The 25,177-nt window shown below is 47.4% G+C and overlaps 1 protein-coding gene across 1 annotated transcript in view; it reads left to right on the forward strand.

Moving 5' to 3' along the window:
* CEBPZ (CCAAT enhancer binding protein zeta) overlaps nucleotides 1-25,177 on the forward strand; it is a 118,317-nt gene that overhangs the window by 51,740 nt on the left and 41,400 nt on the right. The window contains exons 6-10 of the mRNA XM_063917575.1: nucleotides 6,641-6,729; nucleotides 6,841-6,894; nucleotides 20,197-20,299; nucleotides 20,734-20,802; nucleotides 21,372-21,438. Coding sequence (XP_063773645.1) covers nucleotides 6,641-6,729; nucleotides 6,841-6,894; nucleotides 20,197-20,299; nucleotides 20,734-20,802; nucleotides 21,372-21,438 — 382 coding nt within the window. The remainder of the gene's footprint in view (nucleotides 1-6,640; nucleotides 6,730-6,840; nucleotides 6,895-20,196; nucleotides 20,300-20,733; nucleotides 20,803-21,371; nucleotides 21,439-25,177) is intronic.

The raw sequence follows: 25,177 nt of genomic DNA on the forward strand, positions 1-25,177 counted from the left end.
TATTTTCAGTGAGATCTGCTGGCAACAGACTCACTGCTACGAGGGACTAAGGGGAGAGAAGCGAACCTACCTGCTTGCAGCTAGCTTGGGCTTCTAGGCTACTGGACACCATTAGCTCCAGCGGGATCGAACACAGGCCCAGCCTCGGTCGTCCGGTCCCGGAGCCGCGCCGCCGTCCCCCTTACAGAGCCAGAAGCAAGAAGACGGTCCTGGAAATCGGCGGCAGAAGACTTCGGTCTTCATCAAGGTAGCGCACAGCACTGCAGCTGTGCGCCATTGCTTCCCATGCACACCTCACACTCCGGTCACTGCTGGGGGGGGGCGCCCTGGGCTGCAATATTGAGTACCTTGGCTGGCAAATAACACATAATATAGTCATAGAGACTATATATGTGTAAAATACCCCTGCCAGATATCCATATAAAAAAGCGGGAGAAGTCCGCCGAAAAAGGGGCGGGGCTATCTCCCTCAGCACACTGGCGCCATTTTCCCTCACAGCTCCGCTGGAAGGATCGCTCCCAGGCTCTCCCCTGCAGTTTCCAGACTACATAGGGTAAAAAAGAGAGGGGGGGCACTAAATTTAGGCGCAATATTGTGTATACAAGCAGCTATTGGGAAAAATCACTCAGTTATAGTGTTAATCCCTGTGTTATATAGCGCTGTTGGTGTGTGCTGGCATACTCTCTCTCTGTCTCCCCAAAGGGCTTTGTGGGGTCCTGTCCTCAATCAGAGCATTCCCTGTGTGTGTGCGGTGTGTCGGTACAGCTGTGTCGACATGTTTGATGAGGAGGCTTATGTGGAGGCGGAGCAGGTGCCGATAAATGTGATGTCACCCCCTGCGGGGCCGACACCTGAGTGGTTGGACTTGTGGAAGGAATTACGTGAAAGTGTCAACTCCTTACATAAAAGGTTTGACGACGTAGCAGATGTGGGACAGCTGGCTTCTCAGCTTGTGCCTGCCCAGCTGTCTCAAAAGCCATCAGGGGCTCTAAAACGCCCGCTACCTCAGATGGCAGACACAGATGTCGACACGGATACTGAATCCAGTGTCGACGACGATGAGACTAATGTACATTCCAATAGGGCCACACGTTACGTGATTGCGGCAATGAAAAATGTGTTGCACATTTCTGATATTACCCCAGGAACCACAAAAAAGGGTATTATGTTTGGGGAGAAAAAACTACCAGTGGTTTTTCCCCCATCTGAGGAATTGAATGAAGTGTGTGAAGAAGCGTGGGCTTCCCCCGATAAGTAACTGGTAATTTCTAAAAGGTTACTAATGGCGTACCCTTTCCCGCCAGAGGATAGGTCACGTTGGGAAACATCCCCTAGGGTGGATAAAGCGCTCACACGTCTGTCAAAGAAGGTGGCACTACCGTCTCCGGACACGGCCGCCCTAAAGGAGCCTGCTGATAGAAAGCAGGAGGCTATCCTGAAGTCTGTATATACACACTCAGGTATTATACTGAGACCAGCTATTGCTTCAGCATGGATGTGCAGTGCTGCAGCTGCGTGGTCAGATTCCCTGTCAGAAAATATTGATACCCTAGACAGGGACACTATATTGCTAACCATAGAGCATATAAAAGACGCAGTCTTATACATAAGAGATGCACAGAGGGATATTTGCCGGCTGGCATCTAAAATAAGTGCAATGTCCATTTCTGCCAGGAGAGGATTATGGACTCGGCAGTGGACGGGTGATGCAGATTCTAAAAGGCACATGGAAGTTTTGCCTTATAAGGGTGAGGAGTTGTTTGGGGATGGTCTCTCGGACCTAGTTTCCACAGCGACAGCTGGAAAGTCAGCATATTTACCCCACGTTCCCTCACAGCCAAAGAAAGCACCGTATTATCAGGTACAGTCCTTTCGGCCCCAGAAAGGCAAGCGGGTTAAAGGTGCGTCCTTTCTGCCCAGAGGTAGAGGTAGAGGGAAAAAGCTGCAGCATACAGCCAGTTCCCAGGAACAAAAGTCCTCCCCCGCTTCCTCTAAGTCCACCGCATGACGCTGGGGCTCCACAGGCGGAGCCAGGTACGGTGGGGGCCCGTCTCAAGAACTTCAGCAATCAGTGGGCTCGCTCACGGGTGGATCCCTGGATTCTTCAAGTGGTATCTCAGGGGTACAAGCTGGAATTCGAGACGTCTCCCCCTCGCCGTTTCCTCAAATCTGCCTTGCCAACAACTCCCTCAGACAGGGAGGCAGTGCTAAAGGCAATTCACAAGCTGTATTCCCAGCAGGTGATAGTCAAGGTGCCCCTCCTTCAACAAGGACGGGGTTACTATTCCACAATGTTTGTGGTACCGAAACCGGATGGTTCGGTGAGACCCATTTTAAATTTGAAATCCTTGAACACTTATATAAAAAAATTCAAGTTCAAGATGGAATCGCTCAGGGCGGTTATTTCAAGCCTGGACGAGGGGGATTACATGGTATCACTGGACATCAAGGATGCTTACCTGCATGTCCCCATTTACCATCCTCACCAGGAGTACCTCAGATTTGTGGTACAGGATTGTCATTACCAATTCCAGACGTTGCCGTTTGGTCTGTCCACGGCACCGAGGGTATTTACCAAAGTAATGGCCGAAGTGATGATACTCCTTCGAAAAAAGGGAGTTTTAATTATCCCGTACTTGGACGATCTCCTGATAAAGGCGAGGTCCAGGGAGCAGTTGTTGGTCGGGGTAGCACTATCTCGGGAGGTGCTACAACAGCACGGTTGGATTCTAAATATTCCAAAGTCACAGCTGGTCCCTACGACACGTCTACTGTTCCTGGGGATGGTTCTGGACACAGAACCAAAAAAAGTGTTTCTCCCGGAGGAGAAAGTCAAGGAGCTGTCATCTCTAGTCAGAGGCCTCCTGAAACCAAAACAGGTGTCGGTGCATCACTGCACGCGAGTCCTGGGAAAAATGGTAGCTTCCTACGAAGCAATTCCATTCGGCAGGTTCCATGCAAGGACTTTTCAGTGGGACCTGTTGGACAAGTGGTCCGGATCGCATCTTCAGATGCATCGGCTGATAACCCTGTCTCCAAGGACCAGGGTGTCTCTGCTGTGGTGGCTGCAGAGTGCTCATCTTCAAGAGGGCCGCAGATTCGGCATACAGGACTGGGTCCTGGTGACCACGGATGCCAGCCTTCGAGGCTGGGGGGCAGTCACACAGGGAAGAAACTTCCAAGGACTATGGTCAAGTCAGGAGACTTCCCTACACATAAATATTCTGGAACTGAGGGCCATTTACAATGCCCTAAGTCAGGCAAGACCCTGCTTCGAAACCAGCCGGTACTGATCCAGTCAGACAACATCACGGCAGTCGCCCATGTAAACCGACAGGGCGGCACAAGAAGCAGGATGGCGATGGCAGAAGCCACAAGGATTCTCCGTTGGGCGGAAAATCACGTGTTAGCACTGTCAGCAGTGTTCATTCCGGGAGTGGACAACTGGGAAGAAGACTTCCTCAGCAGGCACGACCTCCACCCGGGAGAGTGGGGACTTCATCCAGAAGTCTTCCAGCTGATTGTAAACCGTTGGGAACGGCCACAGGTGGACATGATGGCGTCCCGCCTAAACAAAAAGCTAGAAAGATATTGCGCCAGGTCGAGAGACCCTCAGGCAATAGCTGTGGACGCTCTAATGACACCGTGGGTGTACCAGTCGGTTTATGTGTTCCCTCCTCTTCCTCTCATACCCAAGGTACTGAGGATAATAAGGAAAAGAGGAGTAAGAACTATACTCATTGTTCCGGATTGGCCAAGAAGAGCTTGGTACCCGGAACTTCAAGAAATGATCTCAGAGGACCCATGGCCTCTGCCGCTCAGACAGGACCTGCTGCAGCAGGGGCCCTGTCTGTTCCAAGACTTACCGCGGCTGCGTTTGACGGCATGGCGGTTGAACGCCGGATCCTGAAGGAAAAGGGCATTCCGGAGGAAGTTATCCCTACGCTGATTAAAGCTAGGAAAGAAGTGACCGCAAACCATTATCACCGCATATGGCGAAAATATGTTGCGTGGTGTGAGGCCAGGAAGGCCCCAACGGAGGAATTTCAGCTGGGCCGTTTTCTGCACTTCCTACAGTCAGGAGTGACTATGGGCCTAAAATTGGGTTCCATTAAGGTCCAGATTTCGGCTCTATCGATTTTCTTCCAGAAAGAACTAGCTTCCCTACCTGAAGTTCAGACATTTGTTAAGGGAGTGCTGCATATTCAGCCCCCTTTTGTGCCTCCAGTGGCACCTTGGGATCTCAACGTGGTGTTGGATTTCCTAAAGTCACATTGGTTTGAGCCACTTAAAACCGTGGAGCTAAAATATCTCACGTGGAAAGTGGTCATGCTGTTGGCCTTGGCTTCGGCCAGGCGTGTGTCAGAATTGGCGGCTTTGTCATGTAAAAGCCCTTATCTGATTTTCCATATGGATAGGGCAGAATTGAGGACTCGTCCCCAGTTTCTCCCTAAGGTGGTATCAGCCTTTCATTTGAACCAACCTATTGTGGTGCCTGCGGCTACTAAAGACTTGGAGGATTCCAAGTTGTTGGACGTAGTCAGGGCCCTGAAAATTTATGTTTCCAGGACAGCTAGTGTCAGGAAAACTGACTCGCTATTTATCCTGTATGCACCCAACAAGCTGGGTGCTCCTGCTTCAAAGCAGGCTATTGCTCGCTGGATCTGTAGTACGATTCAGCTTGCACATTCTGCGGCTGGACTGCTGCATCCTAAATCAGTGAAAGCCCATTCCACGAGGAAGGTGGGCTCTTCTTGGGCGGCTGCCCGAGGGGTCTCGGCTTTACAACTTTGCTGAGCAGCTACTTGGTCGGGGTCAAACACATTTGCTAAATTCTACAAGTTTGATACCCTGGCTGATGAGGACCTAGAGTTTGCTCATTCGGTGCTGCAGAGTCATCCGCACTCTCCCGCCCGTTTGGGAGCTTTGGTATAATCCCCATGGTCCTTACGGAGTCCCAGCATCCACTTAGGACGTCAGAGAAAATAAGATTTTACTCACCGGTAAATCTATTTCTCGTAGTCCGTAGTGGATGCTGGGCGCCCATCCCAAGTGCGGATTGTCTGCAATACTTGTATATAGTTATTGTTTAACTAAAGGGTTATTGTTGAGCCATCTGTTGAGAGGCTCAGATATAGGCCCTCATTCCGAGTTGATCGGTCGCAAGGCGAATTTAGCAGAGTTACACACGCTAAGCCTACGCCTACTGGGAGTGAATCTTAGCTTCTTAAAATTGCGACCGATGTATTCGCAATATTGCGATTACAAACTACTTAGCAGTTTCAGAGTAGCTTCAGACTTACTCTGCCTGTGCGATCAGTTCAGTGCTTGTCGTTCCTGGTTTGACGTCACAAACACACCCAGCGTTCGCCCAGACACTCCTCCGTTTCTTCAGCCACTCCTGCGTTTTTTCCGGAAACGGTAGCGTTTTCATCCACACGCCCCTAAAACGCTGTGTTTCCGCCCAGTAACACCCATTTCCTGTCAATCACATTACGATCGCCGGAGCGATGAAAAAGCCGTGAGTAAAAATACTATCTTCATTGTTAAATTACTTGGCGCAGTCGCAGTGCGAATATTGCGCATGCGTACTAAGCGGATTTTCATTGCGATGCGATGAAAAATACCGACCGATCAACTCGGAATGAGGGCCATAGTTCATACTGTTAACTGGGTATAGTATCACGAGTTATACGGTGTGGCTGGTATGAGTCTTACCCGGGATTCCAAATCCTTCCTTATTGTGTCAGCTCTTCCGGGCACAGTATCCTAACTGAGGTCTGGAGGAGGGTCATAGAGGGAGGAGCCAGTGCACACCAGGTAGTCCTAAAGCTTTCTTTAGTTGTGCCCAGTCTCCTGCGGAGCCGCTATTCCCCATGGTCCTTACGGAGTCCCAGCATCCACTACGGACTACGAGAATTAGATTTACCGGTGAGTAAAATCTTATTTTCTACTTTTGAAGTTTTGTTTCTATTCTTTAACTATATGGAAATACCACAGCCTGTGATTTTATCACCAAGCTCTTCTTTGATCATATTATAATCCCATATAGGGCATTATTTAAATTTCATTGATTTACACAATTATTTTATTTGTATTTTGCGCATTGCAATCATAGACACACATGGGGATCATAATAGATATATACCTTATGTATTCTGAGGACAGTTCCATGACCACTGTATACCAACTTTTATATTTGCTAATGTTACGGTAGTTGGAATATACAGCTTTTCAATTTTCAATACAAGGAACATTTTTAAAGTGTTTTTTTTTATTTGTAATTTTTTTTACACGTTTACTAGTTGTAGAGTATCTCCAAATGGAGTTTTTTCATCTTTCTCAATTATTTGTGAAACTATCACTAATTGTATGGATCCCCATCAGCCCAAACATTATTGGATTTAATCCTGATTATTCGCACATTGTTCTAGTTCTGCTAATTATTTTTTTCTCAGGGAATCTATGCTTGAGATCCAATGCAGAATCTATTTTGCCTATGGCAGCTTCAAGAAATAATATAGCTACAGTATGTGATCATGTAAAAAATAAAAAAAGTAATTTCAGTGATCAAGACCATGTAATTGTCCCCGAAAACAAAGTTATTTGAATTACTTTTTATTTATTTATTTTTATTTAGGCATAAATAAAGCAAGCCATTATGATCCTTTGAATAGAAATGCTTTATTCTGTGGCGCTGATAACACAAGTCTTTGGGAGCTTAAGAAGGTAAACAAGCTTCCATTTGTCTTTGTGTGTAATCTAGGTAATGATAGCTTTAATCATTATTTAGTGTATAAGTATGTACTGTATGCTGACTTTCATTTTATTCTAATACAGCTATCTGAACACTTTCATCCATCCGTTGCACTATTTGCAAAAACCATCTTGGAGGTAAGATTACTTTTGTCGTTTTAGTTTGAAATCGTGTAATTGCTCTTTTATCACACATGGACGTTGCTAACTTCTCAAAATACCCAATGGACGACCCTCAGACAATCTCACCATTTTAGTTATTGCTCTTACTACGACTTTGGGATTATCATCATTTAAAATATAGCTGTTAAAGCAGAATTTTGTGAATTAAATATGTTTCTGCAGCGGGGTACACTGGGCTCCACAAGGAAAGACATAGGGGTGTAGAGTAGGATCTTGATCCGAGGCACCAACAGGCTGAAAAGCTTTGACTGTTCACACAATGCATAGCGCCGCCTCCTCTATAACCCCGCCTCCCTGCACAGGAGCTCAGTTTTGTAGTTGGTGCCGCAGATAGCAGGCACATAACAGAGGGGCTGTGCTGGGAAGCCCTGAGAAGAGCTTTTTAGAAGAAAAGTGAAGACTTCAAGGGCAGCAGCAGTGTGTATATGTCTTTTGACATTCACTGCTGCAGCTCCATCTCTCCCCAGCGGCGCTGTACACTCCCGAGCCCTGGTTGCCGGGTAACTGCAGCAGGAGGCTCCGGTTTTCTTCCATGGTCAGGCACACACGAAGGGGGCTCTCCGGGATCGCGTGGCCGCGCTTCGGGAGGTGGTGAGTGGGACCCGTACTTTATCGCGATCTGGCGCGGTCAGTGGGAGGCGGGTCGCGTGCGCTGGCAGTGGACACTGTGGCAGTACAGGCGATCCCACTAGATCACCAGGGCATGGGTGCAGGTCAGGTTTTCCCTTAAAGCCATTTTAATAGTAGCCCACAGTAGCCGGTGGTTTTGCCAGCAGGGGGATAAGGCTTAGACCTGGAGCCCCTCCCCCAGCCCCAGGGCGGCATTTCCTGCAAATGTTCCCGCCCTAGAGCTGCATATCTGTCTTTTCCTCACTCCCTGTCAGTGTCTGGGTGCCATTTCTCTCAGCTACACTGTTCCTGGGACTGTTTGGGCAAATCCTCCTGTGTAAAGCCGCCTGGTTGTCAGCGCTGTGACTTTACATGACACTTAAGTATTCTACCTGCCTTTTTAGTCAGTGTTAGTAAGAAAGAGTACATTTAGTCAGAGTTTTCTAGTACAATTACCCTGTGATATACATCCAGTTCTTACTGTGCAGTGTTATGTCTATTGACTACATAGCTATATAAGCTGGTCCAGTGCAGTATTATTGTTAGTAATAACCTCTGCATTGTATAACTGTGACTATATGTGTGTGCATTAGCTTGCTGAGTGGTTTCCATTTCGTGTCTCTCACTCAACTTGCTATCCCTATATTCTCTAACCTGAGCGGGCTTGGTGCATCAGGTTTTATAATAATATAGGATATTCACAAGATATACTCTAATACGTATTTTTCTCTGTGATTTTAGTCACCGTATCTCTCCTGTGTCCCTGCTTGTGCTGACTACACTGCGCAGGGGTTTGGGGAAGAGGTATTGTGCTGCTGCCAATTGTACTGTGTTACCTGATACTGCAAGTTATATCATGTCTGCTTCTGAGGGTAACGGTTCTGGGGCGGAACACACTGCTGGTGTTGCTGAAGCCACAGATCCATATGAGGAGAATATAGCAGCTGTGGGTTCTGGTTCTGGGGGCTCCTTGCCCCCCAGTGGAACTGTGGCAACCGAGGTCCATAATGACCCACCGTGGGCTGATTTTTCCATGCTTCTGCATACGCTAGTTAATAAATGAAGACCCCCTATGGGACCCCCTATGCCGGTGCAATCGTATGTGGGCCCTGCAGCTAACCCGCCGTGGGCGGACAATTTATCTGCTCAGTTGAAGAAGTTGAACCAGTCCCTGACTACTAAAAAGTCTGACCCTCGCTCGCCTAAGCCCAAGTGGTCCTCTAACCGAGCTCTTATCTCCTCACAATCCACTGCTGTCACTGACGCCTCGTCTGATGAAGATGGCACTTACACTGACCCCACAGATTCTGACTCAGATACTGCTGATGGAGAGGGTGGTTCACATGTGGATGTCCCTGATCTTTTGGAGGCTATTAAGTTGATTTTACAGATTACGGATGATCCCGAGCCATCCGTCCCTCCTAAGAAACCAGATAGGTTCAAGCGTCAGAAGGTGGTTAAACAAGTTTTACCTCACTCTGACCACCTAGTGGATATACGTCAGGAACCCTGGGAAAACCCGGGTAAGAAGTTTGTGCCTCAAAAGAAGATGCTGGCTCGCTATCCAGTAGACTCGCATGTGGCTAGGATGGTGGTTTCCTCAGCTCTACCTGTCACTACCGTTGCGTCTCTAAAAGAGCCTACGGATAAATGTGTGGAGGGTTGTCTAAAAGCGATTTTCTCCCTCACGGGTGCTGCACAAAGGCCCACTATTGCAGCAACATGGGCTGCAGAGGCTATTGAAGCATGGGCGTTGGAGTTAGAAGCTGAAATCTCTTCTGACCATGCTAGACAATGCTTGTCATATATTGTCACAGCTTCTCGCTATATTAAAGAGGCGGCTTCTGATGCCGGTATCCTAGCAGCCAAGGTCTCTACTACATCAGTCCTGGCTCGCCGGATTTTGTGGCTGAGATCCTGGTCTGTGGATCTGGACTCTAGAAAAACCCTGGAGGTACTCCCTTTCAAGGGAGATATTCTGTTTGGGGAGGACTTAAATAAGATTGTGGATGACTTGGCTACGGCCAAAACCGCCTGTCTGCCAAGTATCGCTCCTTCTGTCTCGAAGGCTAAAGGTACTTCCTTTTGCCCCTTTCGTCCTTCAGGTAAAGCAAAAGGTCAGGCGTACAACAAGCAGGCCCGCACTTCCAAACCTGGTAAGCCAAAGCCCAAAAGAGCCTGGGCTGCCTGTCGGCCAGCTTCCAAGACTAAGCCTTCCGCATGACGGGGCGGGCTTCCCCCTGGGGGATCCCAGGGTGGGGGGCCGGCTTCTAGGGTATAACCAGGAATGGTTGAAGACCACTTCAGATGCCTGGGTACGGGAAGTAGTCACTCAAGGTTACGCCATAGCCTTCAAAAACCGACCCCCTCATCGATTTTGCCAGATTTTGACAGACGTCCCGTTGGACCAGACAAAGGCAAACACTCTACATTCGGTGGTACAGACCCTCCTGGATACAGGAGTCTTAGTACAGGTGCCTCTTGCGCAGAGGGGCCGGGGGTACTATTCTCCGGTGTTTCTAGTCCCGAAACCGAATGGGTCCTCCCGGCCCATTCTCAACCTCAAGGCATTGAACAGGTTTGTGAAGGTTTTCAAGTTCCGTATGGAAACCCTTCGCTCTATAGTCCTGGCCTTGGAACCTGGGGACTACATGGTCTCCCTGGACATACAGGATGCTTACCTGCATATTCCTATAGCAGCGTCACATCAGCAATACCTGAGGTTTGCGATTGCAACCTCCATTACCAATTTCGGGCGTTACCTTTTGGTTTAACTACGGCTCAGCGAGTCTTCACCAAAGTTATGGCGGTAATGACCCTGGTACTCCGCTGTCAAGGGGTCAGGATACTGCCGTATCTGGACGACTTGTTAATCCTGACAAATTCCCCAGAACTTCTCCTACGTCATCTGGATATGACTGTCCAGTTTCTACAAACCCACGGGTGGTTCATCAACTGGAAGAAATCCTCCCTGGTCCCTGCTGAGAGCATGGTGCACCTGGGAGCGCTATTGGACACTCACAACCAGCGGTTGTTCTTGTCTCAGGAGAAAGTCCTGAAGCTTCAGGACAGGATTCGTTGCTTCCTTTCTCGTCCGCAAGTGTCGATACATTCGGCGATTCAGGTGCTGGGCCTCATGGTATCAGCATTTGACATGGTGGAGTATGCTCCATTCCATTCTCGCCCCCTCCAGAAGCTGATTCTAGCCAAGTGGGACGGCCTGCCTCACCGGATCAGGTCTCACATGATCTCATTGACTCCGGAGGTCCGTCTGTCGCTGCTATGGTGGCTCCAGTACCGACAATTGTGCAGGGGCCGTCCATTCTGGATATCCAACTGGGTCCTATTGACGACTGATGCCAGTCTAAGAGGTTGGGGCGCAGTGCTGGAGCAACACTCCCTTCAGGGTCGGTGGACCAAGGAGGAATCTCTCCTCTCGATCAACATTCTGGAATTGCGGGCGTTCTTCAATGCGTTGAACCTGGCCCAGCATTTAATTCAGAACCGTCCTGTTCAGGTACAGTCGGACAACGCCACCACAGTGGCTTACATAAATCATCAAGGCGGCACTCGAAGCCGCTTGGCAATGAAGGAAGTCTCACGGATTCTACATTGGCGGAACGCCATCTACCGGCCATATCGGCAATATTCATTCCGGGAGTCCTGAATTGGGAAGCGGACTTTCTCAGTCGTCAGGACGCACATGCCGGCGAGTGGGGCCTCCATCCAGAAGTGTTTCAACTACTAGTGGAACAGTGGTGCCTTCCAGACGTGGATCTGATGGCGTCTCGACACAATCACAAGGTTCCGGTCTTCGGAGCAAGGACCAGGGATCCTGAAGCAGCATTCGTGGATGCGCTGGCGGTGCCGTGGAGGTTTCGGCTGCCGTACGTGTTCCCTCCGGTGTCACTCCTGCCCAGGGTAATTCGGAAGTTCAAGCAAGAAAAAGGAAATCTGCTTCTCATAGCTCCAGCGTGGCCCAGACGGCACTGGTTCTCAGAACCGCAGGGCCTATTGTCAGAGTGTCCAATTCTACTTCCACAACGCCCAGACCTCCTCGTTCAGGGCCCCTTTGTCTACCAGGACCTAGCCCGGCTATCTTTGACGGCGTGGCTCTTGAAGCTTCAGTCTTAAGGGCTAAAGGGTTTTCTGAGGTGGTCATTCAAACTATGTTGCGGGCCCGGAAACCGGCTTCGGCTCGGATTTACTATAAGGTATGGCATTCTTACTTTGTTTGGTGCGCATCTCACGATTATGACTCTTCCAAGTTTAGTATAGCCAAGTTGTTGGCTTTTCTTCAGCAGGGCATGGACTTAGGCCTGCGTCTGGCCACCCTCAAGGTTCAAATATCTGCCTTGTCGGTGTGGTTTCAGAGAAAAATTGCCCGATGTGCATACCTATACTCAGGGTGTGTTGCGTATCCAACTTCCCTATGTGCTGCCTGTGGCTCCTTGGGACTTGTCGGTGGTTTTGAAGGCGCTACAAGAGTCTCCATTTGAACCTGTTTGTTCAGCTGATCTTAAGTGGCTTTCCCTTAAGGTGGTGTTTCTGCTGGCTATTGCCTCAGCTAGAAGAGTGTAGGATTTGGGTGCCTTGTCCTGTAGTTCCCCATATCTGATATTTCACCGTGACCGGGCGGTTCTTTGGACTCGTCCCAGATATTTACCTAAGGTGGTTTCTTTGTTCAACCTTAACCAGGAGATTGTGGTTCCGGCACTTGTTTCTCCTGATCTGTCTCCCAAAGAGCGGTCTTTGGATGTGGTACGGGCTCTCCATATCTATGTGAAGAGAACTGCTTCTATTAGGAAATCTGATTCTCTCTTTGTGCTGTTTGGATTTCACAAACGGGGCTGGCCTGCTCACAAGCAGACTTTGGCCAGATGGATTAGAATGGTGATTGCACATGCTTATGTGAGGGCTGGTCTGTCAGCTTCTGCTCACATTTCGGCCCATTCTACTCGGTCTGTTGGACCTTCTTTGGCGGCCTAACGTGGTGCGACCCTTGAACAATTGTGCAAGGCGGCTACGTGGTCCTCAGTGAACACGTTCATAAGGTTCTAAGCCTTCGATACTGCCGCTTCCCAGGATGCTTCCTTTGGACGCCGGGTTCTTGTGCCCGCTACAGTGCAAACGGGGACCTCCCATAAGGAACTGCTTTAGGACATCCCCTGTGTCTTTCCTTGTGGAGCCCAGTGTACCCCGCAGCAGAAAACGAGTTTTATGGTAAGAACTTACCTTTGTTAAAACTCTTTCTGCGAGGTGCACTGGGCTCCACATGGCGCCCACCCTGACGCACTTAGCTTCTTTGGGTTGGTATGGCATTAGCCGCTGACACTTCTGTCGTGAGAGTGTGGTGTATGTGGCTACTAACCGTTGTCATCTCTCTTCCTGCTACTGCATTGGGCTGGTTAACTAAAAACTGATCTCCTGTGCAGGGAGGTGTGGTTATAGAGAAGGCGGCGCTATACATTCTGGGAACAGTCAAAGCTTTTCAGCCTGTTGGTGCCTCGGATCAAGATCCTACTCTACACCCCTATGTCTTTCCTTTGTTAAGCCCAGTGTACCTCGCAGAAAGAGTTTTAACAAAGGTAAGTTCTTACCATAAAACTCGTTTTTCATTCATACGTTATCTTCGTATATTGTCTTTTTATCTATTTGTACTTTTTCTACACATTACCTTTTTTAATCCTCATGTGCTTTGGTTCTTTCACCTCAATAAAAAACAGTAAACCTTCCTTTTCCAATAGTTAACTGTATAAAAGTGGTATATAAAGTATTTTACTTATAATACATATATACAGTTGCACACACAGTCTTGCACATGAAGTTTACACATGTATCCATTATAGTCATGTTCAATATAATTGATAAAGGGAGAGATTTATCAAATCTTAGAGAGAGATAAAGTGGAGAAGTTGCTCATAACAATTGGCTTATAACTATCGTTTTTCTAACACAGCTTGTACAATGACAGAAGCTAATAGGTTGGTATAGCAATAAGGTTAGTTTTGATGCAGATGGTATATATCCTTACAATGGGTAAAACTTGAATAAAGTAAACCTTTTTATATATATATTTTTTTTTAATGTAGTTTGCAAATAATGACGCTTTCTTGCGCAAACTCACCCAAGCAGTAATTGGCCTAAGTAAGTATGCCACCATCCTGTTACGCCCAGCGACTAGCAGGCAGGCCTATCCATCATGCATGAGGAAACTGCTCTGGGCATGCGTAGGCCAAATTCACACAAGTTACACCACGCCAACTAGCCTAGTACTCTGTCTGCATCAGACCAGTATGTAGAAGTAGCATTGGAAACAATTGTGCATTTGCTTTCTATCTTAACTCATGTTATTTATGTCATACAATAAATATTCTTCCATGCGCTCCCAAAATAAAGTCCTACCTTGACCTGGAAAAATAATGACAATTCACGTGGGTGGACTAAAAAAAGATTTAAATATAAATAAATAAATATATATATATATATATATATATATATATATATATATAATTTCTCTTACGTCTTAGAGGATGCTGGGGTCCATATTAGTACCATGGGGTATAGACTGGTCCACCAGGAGCCATTGGCACTTTAAGAGTTTGAGTGTGTGTGCTGGCTCCTCCCTCAATGCCCCTCCCACCAGACTCAGTCTAGAAACTGTGCCCGAGGAGACGACATACTTCGAGAGAAGGATTATACACAGATAGTGGTGAGATTCATACCAGCTCACACATATAAGGCACGTCAAGTCAACTAGCTTGAACTACTCAGCAACAGCTGAAACTTTACTTACCAAGTAACAATGCAGTACTCCACTAAAATGGAGTTGTACTGAACCAAACTACGACTACGAGAAAAGGATTTACCAGTAGGTAACCAAAATCATATTTTCTCTTACGTCCTAGAGGATGGCGTACACAGTACACAGAAAATGGTTTAGTTTAGTTTAGTTTACAAAATGTGCCCGGGAGACTGGCTGCACATCAGTGAAGCTCTACTGAGTTTGGTGTATAGAGGGTTCCGCAGGAGCCATGGGCACTTTAAGACCTTTTCAGAGTGTGAACTGGCTCCTCCCTCTATGCCCCTACTCCAGACCTCAGTATAGGAACTGTGCCCAGGGAGACGGACAATTTGAGAAAAGGAATTACTTTTAAGTTAATGGTGAGATTCATACCAGCTCACACTTCAACCATGCCGCATAACATGGCATTCATCAAAACACATGCCAACGAGCATGAACATTACAGCAAACATGCTGAAAATTTTTAACAAATTAACAACTGCAGGTAAAGTACACACTGGGCTGGGTGCCCAGCATCCTGGACGGACTAGGAGAAAAGGATTTACCGGTAGGTATTAAAATCCTGTTTTCTCATACGTCCTAGAGGATGCTGGGGTCCACTTCAGTACCATGGGGTTATACCAAAGCTCCAGTACGGGCGGGAGAGTGCGGATGTTCCTGCAGTACCGATTGACCAAATTTCATGTCATCAACAGCCAAGGTGTCAAACTTATAAAACTTAGCAAACGTGTTTGTCCCTGACCAAGTAGCAGCTCAGCAAAGCTGTAATGCCGAGACCGCCCCCCCAGGCAGCCGCCCAGGATAAGCCCACCTTTCTTGTAGAATGGGCATTCACAGAATCCGGCATTGGCAATCCTGCCGTGGAATGAGCATGTTGAATCATACCTCTGATCCAGCGCGCAATTGTCTGCTTAGAAGCAGGACACCCAATCTTGTTGGGAGCATACAGGACAAACAGAGCTTCTGTTTTCCGTATCCGAGCTGTTCTGCGACATAAATTCTCAAAGCCCTGACCACATCCAGAGACTTTGAAGCAGCGAAGGTATCAGTAGCCACTGGCACCACAATAGGTTGGTTTATATGGAAAGAAGAAACCACCTTTGGAAGAAATTGCTGACGAGTTCTTAACTCCGCCCTATCTTCATGGAAAATCAAGTAAGGGCTCTTGTGAGAGAAGGCCCCTAACTCAGACACCCTCCTTGCGGATGCCAAGGCCAACAGAATGACCACTTTCCAAGTGAGAAACTTCAGCTCTATCTCCTGGAGAGGTTCAAACCAATCCAATTGAAGGAACTGCAACACCACGTTAGGATCCCATGGTGCCACAGGAGGCACAAATGGAGGTTGGATGTGCAGAGCCCCTTTCACTAATGTCTGAACTTCTGGAAGGGAGGCCAATTGTTTCTGAAAACAACAGACAAGGCTGAACCCAATCGTAGGCCCGTATCCACACCCGCCTGGAGAAAATGGAGAAAACGTCCTAACTGAAACTCTTCCGTTGGAGCCTTCTTGGTTTCACACCAAGACACACATATTTTCAACAAATACGGTGGTAATGTCTAGACGTTACTCCTTTCCTGGCCTGAATAAGAGTGGGAATGACTTCTTTGGGAATACCCTTTCGGGCTAGGATCCGGCGCTCAACAGCCATGCCGTCAAACGTAGCCGCGGTAAGTCTTGATACACACACGGCCCCTGCTGCAGCAGGTCCTCGCGAAGAGGAAGAGGCCGAGGATATTCTATGAGCAACTCCTGAAGATCTGGATACCAAGCCCTCCTTGGCCAGTCTGGGACAATGAGGATCGCTCGAACCCCTGTTCTTCTTATGATCTTGAGAACTTTCGGTATGAGTGGAAGTGGAGGATAAACATATACCGAGCGAAACACCCACTGGGTCACTAGTGCATCCACTGCTATTGCTTGAGGGCCTCTCGACCTGGAACAATATCTCTCAAGCTTCTTATTGAGGAAAATTATTGTACCACTCGCGCTCACACACTCTATACCTAAGTGTGTTTAGGCAGCACTCACAGAAGAAGCTAAAACCCCTTATAAGCTTCAGAATCAATACAAATCTATAAGGATCTGTCGGCGCCTTATGATTGAAATGCAGATATTTTACCACACACCTCAATAATAATGTATAATAATTTTACTGTTATAACTGTGCGGCAATCAACATATAATGTTTATGAATACGTACAAAAGATGTCACGAACAGAGAAAGGGAAAAGGAAGGAAGAAAGAAAACACATAGAAAAAAAAAAGAAAGAAAAATTTTTATCTAAATGATGTCTCTAAATGACAGAATATGGGGATATGGTGCTGGTGAGCAAATGATTATGTAAGTCCACTATAGAGTGTGGCGTCCCACTGGCTCTATAAGGGGGTCCGGTATAAAGGTCAGTCCAGAGCTCTTGTACGGGATGCAGCAGCGGTGATGTCCTTATGAGACAAGAAGTGTGTATTGGTGTCTTTCTACAGGGACCCCCCAAAGACCTGTCACCTCTACGAAGATTTCTTGGTGGAGGCCCCATCCTCCTGGATGGAGATCGTGTCTGCTGAGGAAGTCTGCTTCCCAGTTGTCCACTCCCGGAATGAAAATTACCGACAGAGCTCTTGCATGTCTTACTGCCCAGAGGAGAATCTTTGTCACTTCTGCCATTGCCGCTCTGCTTTTCGTTCCACCCTGATGGTTTATGTACGCGACTGCTGTTACATTGTCCGACTGGATCTGTATGGGTTGATCTTGAAGAAGATGCCCCGCTTGTAGAAGGCCGTTGTAAATGGCTCTCAACTCCAGAACGTTTATGTGAAGACAAGTTTCTTGACTTGACCAACTTCCTTGGAAGCTTTCCCCCTGTGTGACTGCTCCCCAGCCTCGGAGACTTGCATCCGTGGTTACTAGGACCCAGTCCTGAATCCCGAACCTGTGTCTCTCTAGTAGGTGAGAACTGTGTAGCCACCACAAGAGCGAAATTCTGGCTTTGGAAGACGGGATTATCCTCTGATGCATGTGTAGGTGGGATCCGGACCACTTGTCCAACAGGTCCCACTGGAATACTCTGGCATGGAATCGGCCAAACTGTATTGCCTCGTAGGCCGCTACTATCTTTCCCAACAACCGAATGCATTGATGAATCGTCACTCTTGTTGGTTTCAGAATTTGTTTGACCATTCTCTGGATTTCCAGAGCCTTTTCTACTGGAAAAAATACCCTCTACACCTCTGTGTCCAGTATCATCCCCAGAAAAGACAATCTTGTCGTTTGTTCCAACTGTGACTTTGGAAAATTTATGATCCAACCATGTTGTTGAAGTATTGTCAAGGAGAGTGCAATGTTCTGCACCAACCTTTCTCTGGACCTCGCGTTTATCAGGAGATCGTCCAGGTAAGGAATCATATTGACTCCTTGCTGTTGAAGGAGGACCATAATTTCCGCCATCATCTTGGTGAACACTCTCGGTGCCGTGGAGACTCCGAATGGCAATGTCTGAAATTGGTAATGACAATTCTGTATTGCGAATCTCAGATAAGCTTGATGTGGAGGATAAATGGGAACATGTAAGTAGGCATCTTTTATGTCCACTAACACCAAGAAGTCCCCCTCCTCTAGACTGGAAATCACTGCCCTCAGAGATTCCATCTTGAACTTGAACCTTTGCAGGTAGAGATTCAGAGTTTTCAGGTTTAGAATCGGTGTGATCGAGCCGTCTGGCTTCGGAACTACGAATAGGCTTGAATAAAACCCTTCTCCTTGTTGTAACAAGGGAACCAGGACAATGACTTGATCCTGACACAATTTTTGTATTGCTGCTGCCACCACTTCCCTGTCTGGGATAGAAGCTGGTAAGGTCGATTTGAAAAATCGGCATGGGGGAATGTCTTGAAACTCACGTTTTTACCCGTGGGACACTATTTGTACGACCCATGGGTCCAGGCCAGATTGAATCCAGAACTGACTGAAGAGTTTTAGACGTGTCCCCACCTGAGCGGACTCCCGCAATGGAGCCCCAGCATCATGCTGAAGATTTGGCAGAATCAGAGGTTTATTTCTGCTCCTGTGATCCTGGAGACACTGTGGACTTTTTTTTCTCTTTTCCCCTTCCTATACCCGCAAAGAAAGGGGAACCTTTACCCTTTTTGTATTTATTGGGCCGAAAGGACTGCATCTGAGAGTGATGTCTTTTTTGCAGGAGCATTAGGCAAGAATGTCGACTTACCCGCAGTAGCCGCAGAAACTAAAGCATCCAGCCCATCTCCAAACAAGGTCTCACTTTTATACGGGAGAGCCTCCATATTCCTTTTGGAATCTGCATCAGCATTCTATTGGCGAATCCACAACGCCTTCCGTGCTGAGATTGCCATGGTAGCGGCTCTTTATCCAAAGAGACCAATATCTTTCATGGCTTCTAGCATGTACGCAGCAGCGTCTTTGATATGACCTAACTTTAGGAGTATCTCGTCTCTATCTATTGTGTCAATGTCTGATGACAGTTTTCTGACCACTTTTCAATAGCACTACTCACCCATGCACAGGCAATGGTAGGCTTGAGTAGTGTCCCATTGGCCACATAAATAGATTTCAACGTATTTTCTAACTTGCGGTCTGCCGGCTCCTTAAGTGAAGCCGTCCCAGGCGCAGGGAGAATCGCCTTTTTTGTTAACCGTGACAGGGCACTGTCTAAAACAGGGGGTGACTCCCACCTTTTCCTGTCCTCTGCAGGGAAAGGGTAAGCTACCTGAATTCTTTTGGGAACCTGAAATTTCTTTTCAGGATTTGGTACTGAAGTGGACCCCAGCATCCTCTACGGACTAGGAGAAAAGGATTTACCGGTAGGTATTAAAATCCTGTTTTTACACATTACAGCACACAGCGTCCCCCTTTTTACACATTACGGCAGCCAGAGTCCCCTTTTTACACATTACGGCAGACAGAAAAGAAAGAATTATACTTACTCTCTCCGCTGTCTCAGGCTCCTCGGTGCAGCTTCTGGTAGAGATCACCGGTAGGAGAGGAGGAGGAGGAGGGAGTTGCAGCAGCGCTGTGTAATTGGTGAAGGCGCTGCTGCAGCTGTCCCTGTCTTTCACCATAGGCTGTTCTCCCCCGCTGGGATGTGGTTCCCAGCATTCACAGCGTCGGAGAACAGCCTAAGGTGTAGGAAAGGGACAACAGCAGCAGCGCCTCCACCAGTTACACAGCGCTGCTGCGGCTCCCTCCTCCTTTTTTTCCCCCCGTGGCCGCTGCACTCCTCTCTTCGGCGGCTGTGTGCTGCGGGCGGCGGTTGCACACAGCGGCATGTAATGAGTCAGTTTGACTCATTACATGTCGCGTTGCTTTGGGCCCCTGGGCAGTGGCCGGCCCCAGTTCAAGGCACTGCCTGCACTGGCGGTAGTTCCGCCACTGCTGAAGATAGTTTTTAATGACATTGGCTGTATATTTATGGTCATTGTCCTGCTGCAGAATACATTTGGAGTCAATCAGACGCCTCCCTGATGGTTTTAACTTGTGCAGAACACACGTTTATGTACATTTTCTTTTATCCTATTTATGTCTTTATGCTGATTTTACCCTATAAAGTATAGTCTTTTGGAAATGTATAAGGAAACGGCTAGCGACAGTGGCGAAGCACCATCTTTCTTGATTCCTCTACATTTGCAGGAACCACTGTGAGATCCTAGGTGCTAGGTGCCAGGGGCAGCATAAGTATAGGAGCGTGTCAGATCATCATCAGCTCACTTTTATTTTAAACATAAGGTTATAACAGGCCAAAAATCTTAATGTTTTGAATATGAAAAATCCCCCCATATCTTGGTGATCTGAAAACATTTTCTTCCTACAGGGAAATTCTATCCAGTACACAGGCGATCCCCTGCAAGATTTCACACTTATGAGATTTCTGGACCGCTTTGTGTATCGCAATCCAAAACAACCAAAACTTCAAGGTAATACTTTAATAGCTGTGTCAGAAAAAGGATTATGTAACAAATTACCTTCTTTGGTATTCCGTGGATATTTATGGGTGATGAATATTTTTATTTGTTCTTTTCATGAAAAAGTAGCACTAACATTACATTATCTTGCCTCCATCACTCACCTCTTTCTCTTCTTATCCCATTTTTATTTCACATTTTGTGTGTCCACAATAGTTTTATGAAACATTTATAACAATAGAGGCTATTAATGTATGCTTATTAGCACTGCCCAGTTCACTTTTAACCATTTTGGCCATTACCGTCAGTGGGCATAGCCCAACTTCCCCATCAGGTTAGCTTTGTTTGATGGGTATGTAACAGAACTCCTAGCTACTTGTTTTAAGAATGTTTGTAATATAGAGGATTTAAATTCAATGTGTAATAATACATTTTTATATTTTCAGAGAATAACAGAGGATATTTAATGCATCAAAAGAAAAAGAAGCTTTACATGAATGAACAGATACATCCAGGTAGAAATATTAGCTTTTTCCAAAAGTTATATAAACTTCTAGATTTGAATTGCTGTGTTGGGTCTGTTCAGCTCAAGTCTTGTAAATGCATAAAAAGTGCTAAATAATACCCAATTGTTGAGGTCTATTCGTCATCCAGCCCTATCTGCCCTCCGTTTACTTTTGTATCCAAATTGCCACAGCTGTGGATACCATACTAGTGGGGCAATTCAATATTTCTTCGAAAAGCAACTGTTCCCATTAGTCCAACCCTTGTGCCGCTAATTACTAAAGGTGGACGTTTACTGTGCTGGTTTAGACCTCGCAGTTTTACTGTGCGTATGTGAACTGACCACACCCGTGCACAGAGCCAGAGGGAACAGGATGTCCCTTTGCAGCCAGGACCTCCTTCCTGTAAGAAGGAGCCGTTTTTTGGCCATTAACATTATCTGAAGAATGGCATCAGTTCCTGCAGTGAAACTCCAAAAACTCAATTATTACCAAGCCTTTTGAGGCTTGGTCATAATTGAAAAATTGAACAGCAATAATGTGATAAAAATCTTTGATATTCATTGAAATGCATTTTCTAGTTAACAGCACCATGTTTATTGAAAAAGAAGAAAGCGAAATACCAGTTGATGAAGTTTTCTTCCACAGGTAAAATAAAAAAAAAAAAAAAAGGACAAAAAGTGTGTGTATGTATGTGTATATGTGTGTGTGTGTGTGTGTGTGTGTGTGTATATGTGTGTGTGTGTATATATTATGTGTGTGTGTATATTTAGATAAAATATATATAGAGAGAAATAATATGCTATGCAACAATGGAAACATTTACTACAGTGTAGCTGAAAGGGACGAAATATCATGTACGATAAATTAAATTATGTCAGGCACCCAGGTCCATGCCGAGCAAGACAAATATAAGTTCAGTAATTAAAGCTACATTTTATTATAATACTTACAATATCTATTTCAATAGGAACTGTAATAAGCTACGAAATATATATATAAAAAAAGTTGGATAAGATTACTTTCTATAATGAAAGAATAGTCCGTAAAGTTAAGTGTATTAACACCGGGGGCGTGGCTACGACGGCTGAGGAGTAGGCAGCAGAGTTCGGGAGCTCCCCGGCCATTAACTCCTGCAATCAATCCTGACCCCCTCTGGTGTCTCTGCCCGGCCGGAATCTATCACCACAGGCTGTGGGCACCGGCGGGCACCTCATCGCGCACTCTCCGGGACTCGTGGAGCGGCATTTCCCGACTTCCAGCCCTGCGGCCTGCACCTCCTCCGGATCCCCGGCCTCGATTTTCGGCGACCCGGACCGCGAGTCGACCGCAGCTCGAACGGCGGGTTGCTGCTGCTGCCGGAAGCCGCTGAGAGTCTGGAAACAGGGGATAACATCTCCTCTGCCTGTCGGGCCGTGATCTGGGGCCCTGGTAGCTGGAAAAGATTAAGGTACTCCTGGGGAAGGGGAAGAGGCACGGCGGCCATCTTAGAAGCTGATTATAGGCTGCTGCCCACGCATGGTCACATGTAAAATCACCTGATGGGATTCACATATTCTCATATGCCCTGCGAACTGTCCCTGCATTCTGAGACCTTTCTGCATGCTGCTCTCTCCCATTCCTGACAGGATCCTTTAATGCACACTGATTTCTTCTACTACTACTCTCCTAATGACTATGCTAATACCTACCTGAGACTGGAGACAAACTCAGCTATTTATTGTGCACTGCCCTTCCAATATAACATACTGGAACTGCACTTAAATCAGATCTGCCTACACTGCTGTGCTGCACCAATTTCTCACAGTGTACTACGTACCATCATCCTATTTTACTATTCTGACATATTGACTGTACGCGGCTGATTCCCGCCACTGATTATACGCGGCCTGGCTGCGTCCGTCATCTAGCCACAACCCTATACTATAGCCTTAATCTGGGAAGTGTGTGACTGCTCCTGCTCAGCATGGTGGGGGGCGGCCGGAGTGCGGCCGCGGCCAAACTTGAAAAATTTACCAGGCAACCCAACCCTAGGGCTGCACCGGCTCCTTCTCAAGAAGCCTCTCCAACACACTCGACCTTCCCTCCTGAGACAGCGGTTGATTCCCCGGAAGTGGTGGGGGCCCCGTCTATTCAACAAGTGCTGGAGGCTATAGCCGGCAGTGAACAGCGTCTCTCCGATAAGATGGAAAAGGTGCAGTGCGATCTCTCCTTGCTCCGCCAAGATGTACAGCGTATCCGAGAGAGAGTGGGTGAGGCGGAGACACGGGTCTCCAACCTGGAAGATTTATGTGGTACCCTTAAGCAATCTGTATCCGGGGTGACCCAGCAGGTCTCCTCACTTCAAACCAAGCTCCTAGACATGGAGGGACGGCTGCGTAGGAACAACGTCAGATTCGTAGGCCTGCCTGAAAAAGAAGAGGGTCCGCAGCCGGAGGAATTCCTCGAATCCTGGCTTAAAGAACTATATGGCGCTGAGTCCTTTACGGCCCATTTTACGGTGGAGCGTGCACATAGGATACCATCTCGGCCTTTACCCCCAGGTGCCCCTCCTCGCACCTTCATCGCTAAATTCCTGCACTATAAAGACCGTGACTCGGTTCTCCGTTTAGGTCGCACGAAGGGCCCGCTGATCCGCAATGGAGTTAGGGTTTCGGCCTTCCCGGACTTTGCCGCTGACGTCCAGAAGGACCGTGCCCAGTTTATGCCCATCAAAAGACGGCTGCGAGACCTCAACATTTCATACTCTATGCTGTTTCCCTCAAGGCTCCGAGTTGTGGCGGATGGGGAGACCAAGTTTTTCAACTCCCCCAGAGAGGCGGCCCAGTGGCTGGACAGATATGCACCGGGTGCTCGGCAACTGGCTCCGGAGTGATCTCCTACGAAAACAGCCCGGGGTTTGATCCACCGGAGGCTTGATCATGGTTCGGGGAGCCCCCTCTCTTTGCACTGGTGGCTCAAGACTTGTACGGCCAAGCGGCGTTGGCTAGAGAAGGGTTGGAGGTTCAGTTAAGAATCTAGCCTTCCTAGCGCTTGGTAGCTAGCTGATTGTTCGGGATATAAGTATGCCGAAGTTGGGGGTGGTATACGGGGAGGGAATGGTTATTTGGGAAGCTGCTAGTTGCGTTTCCTTTTACTATTTTTGGGGTTTTATTTTTTTCTTTAGTTTGTTATTTTTCTTATTCAAGTATTTACGGAGGCAAGGATGTTTCATATTTAGATGCTGTGGCTTACAACGCAGGGCTCATATACGTCATGTTTTATGGGTATTGATAATGCTTATACTCAAAATGTATTTTGGGAGAGGTCCATCCGGGAGGTGTATAGAGTTTATAGGGGGTCATGATTAATCTGAAAATTCTGGCATGGAATGTTCGAGGTCTGAATAACAACATCAAACGCTCTTTGATACTAAATATGATTAAGAAATATGACCCGGATATTGCATGCCTCAGTGAGACCCACTTGGAGGGACAGAGGTTACTGTCCTTACGACGGGCCTGGGTGGGCTGGGCATATCATGCCTCCCACTCCTCCTTTTCTAGGGGGGGTCTCAGTTTTGATTAAGAAGACAGTGCAATTCGAGTTGATATCGATTAAAACTGACCCGTATGGAAGATATGTATTTATAGAGTGCAAGCTGAACTCCCAGCCCTATTACATATTAGCAGTGTATGTCCCCCCTCCTTTCTCATACAATGTGCTGCAACAAGCTGCGTCCTTCATAGCCCCCTCCCCTAATACCCCAGTGATATGCTTGGGGGATTTTAATAATGTCCTGGATCTGTCTATGGACCGATGGCACTCCCCACCGGCTGCGCTGGCGGGAGGTGGTCCTACCAAGTTTGCGGATTTTTTAAATAGTTTGCAATGGGTAGATGTATGGCGACTTCGTCATCCTGCGGTTCGTCAGTTCTCCTGCTTCTCCAGTACTCATGGCTCCTTCTCCAGAATTGACCTGATGCTGGTGTCCCCCACCCTCGTCCCTAGGATAATTGACGTCCACTACGAGGCTCGAGGGGTCTCTGATCACTCTCCTCTGATGATGACTCTTGCTGTGGAAAGTCAGAGGGGGCACTCCTATTGGAAATTGCACCCCTCCTGGCTGACCCAGCTGGGGGACTGCGGTGACTTGGAGACTCAATGGGAGGGGTTCTTTGGCGACAATATAGGGTCTGCCCCGGGTACAGTAGTTTGGGACTCGTTTAAGGCGTTCTTGAGAGGCTCATATATTGGACGGATAGCGGCTCATAAAATGGCCTCTAGGGAGAGAGAACAGGCCCTTGAAAAAGATGCTAGAGACCTAGAGTCCCAATATTTATCTGACAACGCCCCTGCGACAAAGACACGATGGCTGGTGGCTCAGTCAGTCTGGTTGGCCCACCTG

The sequence above is a fragment of the Pseudophryne corroboree genome, chromosome 4 (genome assembly GCF_028390025.1).
Source record: "Pseudophryne corroboree isolate aPseCor3 chromosome 4, aPseCor3.hap2, whole genome shotgun sequence".
Lineage (NCBI taxonomy): Eukaryota > Metazoa > Chordata > Amphibia > Anura > Myobatrachidae > Pseudophryne > Pseudophryne corroboree.